The sequence below is a fragment of the Puma concolor genome, chromosome C1 (genome assembly GCF_028749965.1).
Source record: "Puma concolor isolate L17-30 chromosome C1, mPumCon1.1.hap2, whole genome shotgun sequence".
NCBI lineage: Eukaryota > Metazoa > Chordata > Mammalia > Carnivora > Felidae > Puma > Puma concolor.
Window position 1 is genome coordinate 18,122,890 of NC_141674.1, and position 12,650 is coordinate 18,135,539.

Genomic DNA, 12,650 nt, shown 5'->3' on the forward strand with positions numbered 1-12,650 from the left:
CTTCTAAAAAATTCAGAACTGACCTAGTGGATGTCCTGAAGGGAAATTATCTCACCAATATTTGGTGTTATTTCACTGGTGGGTGGAGCACCCGGGCAGCAAGAATTGGAAACTTTTGAGAGCAGGGACAGCGTGGTGTTTACCTTTGTGTCCTAGTACCCAGCACAGGGCTTATTATAGGGTAACTCTCAGTGAATGTTTATTGGATGAATCAGTGCGTGAATGAATGAAGGGATGTGGCACCCTGGGTTTAGAGGTGGATTTCAATTTCTTTCACATCTCAATTGAAAGAGGGAACAAGGGGTGTCTGGGTGGCTCAGTTGGTTGGGCGTCTGACTTGATTTTGGCTTAGGTCATGATCCCGGGGTAGTGGGATCGAGCCCTATGTTGGGCTCTGCACTGAGCTTGGAGCCTGCTTAAGATTCTCTCTCTCTCTCTCTCTCTCTCTCTCTCTCTGCCCCTTTTCCCTGCTCACACACTCATTCACTCACTCCCTAAAATTAAAAAAAAAAAAAAAGTGGGGGAGGGACAAGAAAATTGGACAGGAAATGAGAAGGACATAGCACGAAAGAAAAATTCCCATAGAGGGCAGAATTTTTCAAAGAGGAGAAAGCGAGTTTCTGTTATAATTAGAAAATGGCACATAATTAATTTGCGTGCAACCAGAAGCGCTGGCTGGAGCCTGACCGCCCTCAGCTTGCCCACCTGAAGCCAGATGATGAAGCTGGCAATGCCTGCCCCTCTTATCTGGGAATCTCCAAGCTTTAAGTCTCCTGTTGCTGCTAGGAGGAGGTGTCCCATTTACAGGTAGGAGAAGGTGAGGCTGTGAGTTGTCGTGCAATTTGATGGGGGCTGCCCTACAAAGTGAGTAATAATAATGATAATAGTTCACATTATTATGTGCCAGCACTCTGCTGATTACCTGCATTATCTCATTGCATTTTCCAACAGTAATACCTCATAAAGCTGCAAAGATGAAATAAAACAATGACTAGAAATTGTTGGGCCGGCACCTGGTGCTTGTTAAGCCCTCGAGTGAACAGTAGCTATCATAATAATTCTGTGAGATTAGTACTCTCGTCTTTCCCTCTTTTTACAGGTAAGAAAATTGAGGCACAGAGAGGTCAAGTTGCATTAAGTCACACAGCTAGTAACTAGCAGAGCTGAAACTGGAACCAGGTTTGCCAAACTCTGGGGCCCACCCCGTAGTCATGAGCTCACACTACCTCGTTCAAAGTGGCGTCACGATAGAGCCATGCGCTAGGCTCCCTCCTTTTTCCATCGAGGCCCCCAAAGAGCCCCCAGCATGTGCCCAGGCACATTTCACAACCTGTGCGTCCAGAAACCAGATGGGCCACTGGCAAGCACGAGAACCCCAGAGTGCTCCCGTCATGCCCAGGGGAACACTGTGCATGGGACTGACTGATAAATGATTCCTCGGTGAGTGGTTGTGGCAAGGCCTCCCTGTGGGTAATTAGTGAGTGTGATTGATCACTGCTGAGGAGGCTGGGTGGCTCATGACAGGGTTTGCAAGTTACTGGGTGTATCTGGGTGTCCACACCCAGCTCAGGTGGCCCCTGGAACTCTTCCTCCTTGGGCTGGAGGGAAGTGGGACCCAGCTCACTGGATCTATCCTGTGCCAGGCAGGGGCTTGAGGCTACCCCCGTGGTGGTGAGTTTTCTTCTCCCTTCTGCAAAATTGAGTAAGAGTCCTTCCTTTTACATCTCTGAACTATTGAAATGCCTTTGAGGTGGGGCAATGATTCAACTTAGCACTAGCTGGGAAGCTAAAAGACTCAACTCTCAACCCTGCTCTGTACTGAGTATCCTTTGGCAAAGTCACACTTTGTCTAAGAGACTAGAGTTTGAAAGTCCCTTTGCACCCTGAATTGAACCCCAAAGTCCTCAAGTAATGGCTCAGACACATTTACTTAGTATCATTGGGAGTTTCAAGTGGTTCTCAGCCCGAAGGCAGTGGGCACTCGGAGCCCAAAAGGACTTGGGAGGAAACCCACTTCATCATCCTGGGCTTCCTCCAGCATGGTGCCCAGAAAGCTCCAGGGTAGAGTCAGGAGGCTAAGAGTATGGCTGGGGGTGGAACAGCTGGTGCCACACCCCTCCCATGCTGTGGGCCCACAGTGAGCTGCTGGGGCAAGGCCCCACCCACATGAGAACCCCTGCTTGGGCAGTTTGCACATCCCCACGGGCTCGGGACAGGGGCTTCAGGAAGTGAAGCTTATCAGGTAGACGCCCGAACTCCTCTCTCTTGATCTTCTATCCAACCCTCTCCCAAGTGGAGGAGAAGGCTGGACCAGGGAGGCTCTGAGGAGGCAGCCTTGTGAAGGTTCTTGATGTTAGAAACCAGAGACCTCTGTTCTAAGCTTTATGCCGTGAGATACTAGCTGGGTGGCCTTAGGCACGCCAGTGGCCCTCTCTGTGGCTCAACTTTTCCTGCTATCACACGGGGGATAGTCATACGTTCCCTCCCTATTTTACAGGGGCGTTGCAGGATCAGAGGTGATGACAAATGTATGAGAAGCATGTTGAAAAATATAACACGCTATGCAAATGAGAGGGATTATCAAATCTGTGACTTGAGTTTCCTCCTCAGTGGGCTGGCCTTCCTTGAAACAAGGCAACTTATGCAAAAAACCTGGCACACAGTAGGTGGACAAGCTCTGGGAGCGGTCCCAGGCTTATGCCTTTGATCTTGTGTCTCTTCTCCTCTGCTCTGGAAGATCCAAAATCCTCCCCACCTATCTCACTGCTCCCTCTTCCCTCCAGTACTCCTCTTAACAACATCCGGTTACTCCCCAGACTTTAGGCAGGTCAGGCTCCTGCTTCCTTTCCTTCATCGCTGTCTTCGCCTAATGTTAGGTGTTTGTTTTTGTGGTTTTGTCTGTCTTCCTGCCACTGAAATGCAACCTGCATGATGGCAGGGATGACCTCGTCGTCTTGTTTGCCTAGGACAAGGCCTGGCACATAGTAGTTACTTGACAAATATTTGTTAAGATCAGGGATGGAGGGTTGGATGGATGCCACCCATGTTTATTGGGTTTTTCCTCTCTTCTGTGTCCCTTCTTGGAAACTAATTGTCGGTGGAAAAGTGACTAGTTGTGGAGTTAGATCCCAGGAGGGCTGGCTTTGTAACTCACTTGACCAGTCCCCTGGAACAGGTCACCTAACATCTGTGTTGTCTATTTCCTGGTCTGTAAAGTAAAGATAATAACACACCATGTATGTTGGGAGGCCCCATGAGATAATGAACGTGAAAGTCAAGGCGAGGGGTTATTACACTGTCTCTTTTGTTTTTGACACAGAACCTTGTTCACAGGAGGCTTAGGGAGGATGTTAATTTAAGAACCTCAGGCAGAGTCTCCCCTTTACTCTCATTTGGGGGGCCATGATGATGGTGATGATGATGGCTATTATTTACTGAGTGATTATTCTCTGGCAGGCTCTAGGCTAAGCACACTTCTTACGTTAATGCATTTAATTCTCCTAACAGCCCATGAGATTAGCCCCACTCCAAAGTAGCCATCCCTGGTGACTCCCTCACATGACTGTTTTAATTTTCTTCACAGCACTTATCACTGACTAAAATTAACTCATTTACTCCTTGTTTGTGGTCTGTCCTCCCCAATTAAGCTGTAAGTTCCATGGGAGCAGAGCCTTATCTGTCTTGTTCTTGGCTGATTCACCAAGGCCTAGAGAGTCCCTGACTGGGTGCACAGAAGACATTCAGGAGACCCATCTAACAGATGAGGAAATAGGCTCAGAGAGGCTAATGCCTTACCCAAGGACACACAGTTGACTTGGGTCTGTCAGGTTATGACTCTGGTGCTATTTCTTTCCATGGTGCTGCTCAGGGTTCTTCTATGCCCTGGTAGAGATCTGACATCAAGAAGGCTGCCCAAGGCCAAGTCCTCAGGCCATCCTGTCCTCCCCCATTCTCCTTCCTCCTTCTGGTAGCCGAGGAGCTCTGCCTTGGGCCAACAGAGAGTTGGTGGAAGCCCTTGAGAAGGTGACTGCACAGGGTGAGAGTCACCTTGTCTCCCCTCCTTATTCTGGCTCTGTCATCCTTAAGTAAGGCTCACTACTTGGAACTCTTCACGTCTCTCACCCACTGGGCCCTTGATCCTCAATTCCAGTGTTAAGTGAAGGATAGAAGTTCTTGGATTTCAGGATTTGGCACATAAGTCAATGCCAGTCTTATCCATAGTCAAGACTTTCTGGAAGCCAAGTGCTTAGTCTGGGAACATGAAATTGATTGGTAGCATGAGCAGGCATGGGGACGAAGACACTAGGGCTCCCAGCGCCTGGCCAGAAACTTCCAGTCATCTTGCTTTCTTACTCAGTTCCTCCTTCCTTGTGTGGGTGGAAAATCCTTTTCTGTATGTCAGTGGACCATTTGTTCAATGTATTGCAGAGGAGGGGAATTTCCAGAATAAGAAAGGTATCCCGAAAGGAGACGAGCATGGGGTACAGAACATCTTAGAGTCCAGAAGGTCCGAGTTCAGGTTGAGCTTCTACCACCTACCAGCTGAGGGACCTTGAGCAGGTAATATTACCTGTTTGAGTCTCCATTTCCCCAGTACCTGTCTCTCAGGGCTATTGCACAGAGTCGATGAGACAGTGCAGAAAACCAGCATGGTGTCTGCCTGTGGTAAATGCTTAAGGTGTGACAGCCACTGTGTAGCAAGGACTCAGAGGGTGGGGTCCCAGCAGGGTGGACTGGAGACCCTCGTAGGCCAGAAAGGCCTCCCAGAATAACGACAAACACTGACCTTTTCTTCCTTATGGGACTTTATCACTGTCTTCTAAACTTGGATTTTTAAATACGGTAAGATAACTGACAGCTCATCACAGCTGGTAATGGCCATTCCGCCAGAGTCAACGAACGGGCTCTAGGCCCAGGTCTGCCACTGGCTTGCAGGGTGACCGTGTCTTGTATCACTTTGCGACGCTCGATGTCTGGCTCCAAAGCTGGGTCCGGAGCACAAGAATGGCTCTCATGTATTAAGCACTTGTTATGTGCCAGTCTCAGTTCTAATCATTCTTTGTGTGGCAATGCACTCAATCCTCATACTCCTATGTGGTGGGTGCTTTTATGAGACCCCTCTTACAAATGAGGGACAGTGCAAAGCACTGGGGGTCCCAACTGATGTGGAGGGAGGGCACCCACCAGGCCTTTCCCTGCTTCTCCCTCCGTCCTTTTAGTGTGGGAGTTTCCTTTAGCCTGGGGCTGGGAGGGGCCGGGCCAGCGACCTGGGATTGCTCTGTAAATTCTTCTAACCCCCCGGCCCAGGAGGCAGCTAGGAGGGGCCTACTTCTCACTTCTCCGTCTTAATGCCCTTGATTTATTGTAACAGAAACTCGGGGTGTGCCTCCCTTTCCGCACCCCTAGCGCAGGAAGGTTTCTGTCATTTCTCTTTCCTGTGTGACAGCTGTCTCCCCCTCCCTCTCAGAGCCCTATGTCCCGCACCCTGGGGCCCAGTGTGATGGGAGACACTGTGCCCTGGATGAAGCCCCCTCCCCCTCCGCCCCGAGAGCTGCCGCCCACTGCCTGCCTGGGTGTGGTCTGGCTGCTGTTCCCACTCTGTGTCTGGGAATGCAGGCTTGAGCTGCAGGGTGGCTGGAGGGCACTTCCCGCAGCATGATTGTGAGGTCCTTGCCCACCCACTAGCCTCCCGCAGTGTCCCAGCCTAGCTGCTCCCATCTCTCAGCTGCCACTCTCCACACACTCATTGCTCTAAAATGAACAGACCGGAACTTTCCCACCTCTATGGCTTTGCTCACCGTTACGAGCACGTTTTACAACCATGATTCTCAAAAGGTGGTCCCTAGGGGCGCCTGGGTGGCGCAGTCGGTTAGGCGTCCGACTTCAGCCAGGTCACGATCTCGCGGTCCGTGAGTTCGAGCCCCGCGTCAGGCTCTGGGCTGATAGCTCAGAGCCTGGAGACTGTTTCCGATTCTGTGTCTCCCTCTCTCTCTGTCCCTCCCCCGTTCATGCTCTGTCTCTCTCTGTCCCAAAAATAAATAAACATTGAAAAAAAAAAATTAAAAAAAAAAAAAAAAAAGGTGGTCCCTAGACTACCGGCATCAGAATCACCAGGGAACTTGTTAGAAATGCAAACCCCCAGCTACCCCAGACTTACTGAATCAGAAACGCCAGGGGTGGAGCCCAGAATTCTGTGTTTTAAAAATAAGCCTTCCGGGTCATTCGGATGCAGCTAAAGTTTGAGAACAGCATCCTGTATTACAGCATCATCCTGCTTGAGCTTGATTGCCCTCAGGGCCCCTCACTAACAGGAGTTTGAGCAATTCCCTTAGCTTCTCTGAGCTTCAGTTTCCTCATCTCTAAAATAGGGACACTAATAGTGCCTGCCTTGCGGGGTTCTTATGAGAATTAAGTAAGAGAATCCATGGAGAGTGCTTAGCACAGCATCTGAAACATGGTCAATGCTCAATAAAGATTAGATAATAATTTTAATAATCTACATCATTATTCTGTGTCATGTCCCTATCCCTATGGCCTCCCGTGGCTCTTCTGTGTGATCTATTCCCCAGTGCTGAGTATTCCCCCTGCTAAAATGTCCTGCTTCCTCCAAAAAGCCTCTCATGATCTCTTTCCTTTGAGCCCCTGTGGCTCGTCTCTTGGGCCACATGCCCTGTACGTGTCTGAGTTCTCAGCCCTTCCGGGTTCCGTCTCCTCCGCGTGCCCTCCAGCTTTCGCCTCTGGTTCCTGGCTCTGACTGGCTGCTCGTGCCCTCTGCAATCCGTGTTGGTCTGAAAAGGCACTTCCCAAGACCAGGTTCTGCCCACAGGCTTCCTCGCCCTGGCTCTCTCTGTTCCTCGCCACGCTCCCTAACTTGCAATGATCGCCAGCCTTCCGTGGCCTTCACAGTCTGGAGAGGAACTTCTTTGGAAGAACTTGTGCTGGGCCATCTGGAAACTTTGTTCTTCACAGCTTGTCGTTGTTTCCTATCCTTCTAATGCTAAATCCCCCTTGAATAAGGATCTACCATGGAAACATTTTACTGAATCCTGTCTGAAGCTTTGCAAGGTTGGGATTATGGTCTTTGTGCTGCAGATGAGGGAACTGAGGCCCGAGGTCTACGGCTTTCATATGGCAACATTTGATATTGACTGAAAGCATCTAGCGCCCGAGGGCAGGTACGTTCTAGTCCCCCAAGCTGCCCGGTGGTGGCAGAAGAAACGGTCCCAGGTTTTTAAGACTCTGAAATCCCTGGGCACTGGCCTGAGGCTGATCATCCATGGACCTTCTTCTGGGACAGCCTAAATTTAACATTCCTTACTCACCTTCTAGTTTCAGGTCCGTACGACTGCTAAAGAATGACCCAGTCAACTTCCAGAAGTTCCCCTACACTAGTGAGGACGAGGCCTGGAAGACCTACCTGGAAAACCCCTTGACGGCCGCCACGAAGGCCATGATGAGGGTCAATGGCGACGACGACAGTGTGGCGGCCTTGAGCTTCCTCTATGACTACTACATGGTGCGTTCACCCCTCTGGGCATGTCCCCCCCCCCCCCCCCCCCCGACTGAATGTATGCCTTCGCTTTCAGGCCTCATGGCCCCGCAGGCCTCCCCCAGCCCCTCGCTGTATTTTTTCTCTCCTCTGGGTCTTTGCACATGCTGTTCCCTCTGCCTAGCCCCCTCCCCTTTCCCCCTGACCAAACCCCACTCTTAACTCTGGATCTCAGCTTCAAGGTCACCTCATTCATTCACTGAGAACGGGGAAGGTTTTCTTGGGTCTCGCATTCTGTGCCTCTTGGTTCCCTCATTATTACCATCATTACCCTTGACTCTGTCTTTAGAAACTTATTATTTATGCATTTATTTCTTCATCTCCCCCATGACTGAGCTCTCGAGGGCAGGAACCATGTGGTGATCATTACTCGGTCCTCAGCACCCCACACTACTGGCCACACACTCAGTGCTCCGTGTGTGCTGATGGAATGGATCAATGTGTACCAATGGCACACACACGCCCTTGGGTCATCCCAGTTGCCCTATCCCCCGCACCCACCTATCCCAACCTTACCACCTGGAACATGCCTTCTGCTCTTGAACCATTTTCTTTTCTTCCCAAGGCCACTTTCACTTGGCAGCTGTCCTGCCACATCACCTCTCCCTCTCCCGAGTGTCTGACTGTCCTTCCTGCCGTTGCTGCCGTTCTGTATGATTCAACACCTCCTGACGGACGGCCTTTATTGTTCTCTGATTGTTTCCGGGGACCTTGGCCTTGACACTCTGGTAGGCTCTCCGCTCCTGAGAATTAGGCCCTCCCATATCTGACATGCGGGCTTGAAGTAGTCAGCAGTAACAAATACATAACACAGTGACCTAGCTACCCCTTCCAGTGCCTGTGCCAGACATTGCTAATGGATTACAGCCTGCATTCTCACTGGGGGTACGTGGGGCTGAAGAATCTTTTTCAATGCAGTGCTCCAAGCAGCTCCTACCCATCTGTCTGAATTGTCACATGACAGCAAACTTTCTTACCTTCCCTAGGCTGGGTGACTGCTCTAAGAGACTCTCCCAGATTTGAGAATAGGAAACAGAAACAGCCAATTATTGAGATAACTGGCTTTGAACTTGAAGATTTAAAGCTACTTTGTAAAGTATTTAAAAAAAATTTTTTTTCAACGTTTATTTATTTTTGGGACAGAGAGAGACAGAGCATGAACGGGGGAGGGGCAGAGAGAGAGGGAGACACAGAATCGGAAGCAGGCTCCAGGCTCTGAGCCGTCAGCCCAGAGCCCGACGCGGGGCTCGAACTCATGGACCGCGAGATCGTGACCTGGCTGAAGTCGGACGCTTAACCGATCGCGCCACCCAGGCGCCCCATAAAGCTACTTTGTAAATAAGCCCTCAAATTTACTGACCAAAGAAATACTTTATCTACCTTACCCCAAGGGGGGGAAGGCAAACTCTCTGTGTAAATTCACGGGCCAAGGATGGAACGTGTGGCCCCAGATTCGAGAAGGCCCCCAATTTTCTCTCTGGCTTTCCTTCTCCCCTTGGAGTGGTATGGTTACCCTAGCTTACTTCCTCCCCAGCAGACCAATAGCATCCTGATAGCATTTGGCACAGGCCGACTGGAGACACAGTGGGAGCTAAGAATCCTAGGCCTGGATTGAAACCCAGCCTGGGATTTACAGCTCAAGGTTGGACCATAAAGTAAAATCCAGCACCATCTCCCCAGGCAAAGGACCGTTCCCCAGGGCCAGAACGGTGGGGAGCCGCAGGTGACCCCTATGGTGGTTTTAGTGAAATACTGTGTCCTGATGAGGCACACCTGCCCTTCCTCCCCATTTCAGGGCACTCTGGGTTCAGAACAGCTCTGTGGATAATGAGGACAGGGTCTCATGATGTGAAGAGAGCACTGAGTTGGGATTTGAGACCTGGTCTGGTCACAGACTGGCGATGTGGTTTTGGGCAATATAGTTCTAAAGGTGACAGCTTATCCTTTCTTACTGAATGCCAGGTACCTTCCTTCATCCTGTCCCATGGGGTGTGAGTAGGAGCCCAGGCTTTGGAGTCACTAGGCTGGGTTGGAGCCCTGGTTATGGCTTTATTAGCCAGAAGTCGAAATGACCTAGATGCTCTAAGATACAACGATATTATAATTATAATCATTAAAATAACATTTATATAGTGTCCTCCATATGCTAGGTGCTGTTCTAAACATACATGGGGTTGATGTTGCTATTATTATCCTTGTCTTACAGAGGAGGTACAGAGAGGTTAAGAGACTTGCCCAAGGTCACACAGCCACTGTATGGCCTATCTAGGAATTGAATCCAAGAAATTTGGATCCAGAGTCCATGCTCCTAACCACTAAGACAACAGAGCCTCTCTGGGCCTCAGTTTCTTCATTCATATAATGGAGATAACGTTAGTAGCTGTCACAGAGTGGTTGTAGGGACTAAATTAGAGATCACATAGAAGGCCCTTCATACAGGGCCCTGTGCACAAGAAGCACTCTACTGAAAAACCACAATGAAAGGGCTCCTGCTGGCTCAATCAGAGCATGTACCTCTTGATCTTGGGGTTGTGAGTTCGAGCCCCATGTTGGGTGTAGAGATTACTTAAAAGTAAAGTCTTAAGGGGCGCCTGGGTGGCTCAGTCAATTAAGTGTCTAACTCTTGATTTCGGCTCAGGTCATGATCTCACAGTTTGTGAGTTCGAATCCTACGTCGCGCTCTGCGCTGACAGCGTGGAGCCTGCTTGGGATTCTCTGCCTCCTCCTCTCTCTCTCTCTGCTCCTCCCCAACTTGCTCTCTCTCAAAAATGAACATTTATAAATAAAGAATAAGGAAATAAATAAATCAGATCTTTTTTAAAAAGTAAGCATTAACAAAATAATAAAAATGAAAAATAAAAGTAAGCATTATTTTTATTAATAAATCTCCACGATACCCTTGAAGTAGGCATTATAATCCGCCCCTCGCCGTACGAAGAAACAGTCTCAGAAAGGTGTGGCCGTTTATCTAGAGTCAGACAGGCCTTTTAAGTGGTCAAGTTAGAACTTAATCCGGATCTGCCTGAATCCAAATTCCATGATGCCTAACTGCTAATCTTGGGGTACTTCTCCAGCTGGGGGCTCAGACTAAATGATGGCCTGCCAACTCTAAGGACTGGGTGGCAGGTTTTCTCCCAGTGACCAAGGTAGCTCCCCTGTCTGGCCAAGTCTGCTGGTGGGGGGGTGGGGGTTGGTCTTAACATAAATGTATAAATCTCTCTTTCCTCTCCTCTCAGGGCCCCAAGGAGAAGCGGATACTGTCCTCCAGCACTGGGGGCCGGAATGACCAAGGAAAGAGGTGAGGCACGCCCAAATACCATCTCTGCCCCTTTCCTCACCCTTACCTCCACCTCTGGGCTTATCCATTGGGCACAGAGGGCTCAGGGCTTAGGACCCATGGGACTCTTAGGGGCCCATGAAAGTGTTAGAATTTATTGTCAAATCAGAAGAAAACAATGATTGTAATCCATCCTGGATTATATTTATTTTTATACCAATGCAATTGTAAAAGGTATTTTAAAATATTTTTCATGGAAGAAGGAGCCTGTGAAGGCAAAAGAGACTAGGGCCCATCAAGTCCTAGAGACCCTGCTTGAACACACACACACACACACACACACACACACACACACACACACACACAGCTTACTGAAAACAAACTTCAAAGCCATCGTCTAGGAAAAGCCCTGAAGGCAGCTTTTCTGTCCTAGCTCCAAACCCCTCCTCCCGGCAGCCTCCCGGGAAGGGAGACCTGGCCTGGGGCGGGAGGGGGGGAGGTGGTTCAGGTACTTCTTTCCTCTGGCTCTCTTGGGCCTCTTCCTGGCATTAGTGCCTTGGGGCACTGATGTTCCTCTCCCTGTGGAAGGCAGCCCAGGCCATGCTCGTGGTTAGATGGGCACTAAGAGGGACCCTGCCCTTTCTCTACTCTGCCCCAGCCCCCCTCTCCCACCACCTCCCCCACTGCTCTGCCCCACGTAGGGCCTCTGCTGGGAAACCTTCCGGGCTTCTGTCTGCCTTCCAGAAAATCCAAACTGCTAAGGCAGGCATTACCACTCATGTAGCTGGCTCAGGGCCCCTCCATGCTAGAAACAATAGGGTTTAGTGTGTGGGACTTTTCTGAAAACTAATTTTTCTTTTAATGTTGTTAGCTTTTCGGATTACAAAAGTAATACCTGTTTGTTATAAAATATTCAAATTCTATAGAAATGTATAAAGTAGAAAGTAAAAGTTTCCTGTATTCCAACTCCCCTCCCCCCCCCTTAACAGTTTGGGGTATATCCTTCTAGACCTTTTTCTGACCATATATTAACTGTACTCACAAATATACGCCACCACCCCCTACACACACACACTGTATTGATGACTGAATACAGGTGTTTTAAAGTGGAGACATTTGACTCTGGATAAGAAATAAATAAAATTTCAGTTTTTAAAATTACCAAGGACAGTAAAAGATAAAGCAGATGTTTTCCCTTCAGCCCTGAGCTGGTACTTTGTTCTGTTCTTAACATCCTCCTCCCTGCTCATCCCTGTGACAAACGGGCCTGGTACTGTGCCCTGAGTCACGCGTGTCGGGAAGGTCCGACGTGACGTTGTGTTAAAGAAGGTCGGTGCTCACCCTCCAGTCCGGCCAAGGATCCCCCTGCCCCTGGAGAGAAGAGGGGCACTCACTCAGCCCTCCTCTCTCCCCAGGTACTACCATGGCACGGACTATGAGATGGACCTCACTCCCCTTGAAAGTCCCACGCATCTCATGAAATTCCTGACCGAGAATGTGTCTGGAGCCCCAGAGTACCCAGATGTGCTCAAGAAGAATAACCTGATGAGCTTGGAGGGGGCCGTGCCCACTCCGGGCAAGGCAGCTCCCCTCCCCGCAGGCCCTGGCAAGCTGGAAGCTGGCTCTGTGGACAGCTACCTGCTGCCCACCAGTGATGTGTATGATAACAGCTCCCTCAACTCCTTGTTTGAGAGCATTCATGGGGTGCCACCCACACAGCGCTGGCAGCCTGACAGCACCTTCAAAGATGACCCACAGGAGGTGAGGGCCCACCCCCATACCCCTCACAGCATCCCTGGATATGTGCATGCATGTGCAGAAGGG

At 49.8% G+C, this 12,650-nt stretch overlaps 1 protein-coding gene across 3 annotated transcripts in view; it reads left to right on the forward strand.

Moving 5' to 3' along the window:
• GRHL3 (grainyhead like transcription factor 3) overlaps positions 1–12,650 on the forward strand; it is a 35,165-nt gene that overhangs the window by 4,679 nt on the left and 17,836 nt on the right. For all 3 annotated transcript variants that reach the window (XM_086716039.1, XM_086716040.1, XM_086716041.1), the window contains exons 2-4: positions 7,330–7,516; positions 10,786–10,847; positions 12,242–12,587. In XM_086716039.1, coding sequence (XP_086572165.1) covers positions 7,330–7,516; positions 10,786–10,847; positions 12,242–12,587 — 595 coding nt within the window. The remainder of the gene's footprint in view (positions 1–7,329; positions 7,517–10,785; positions 10,848–12,241; positions 12,588–12,650) is intronic.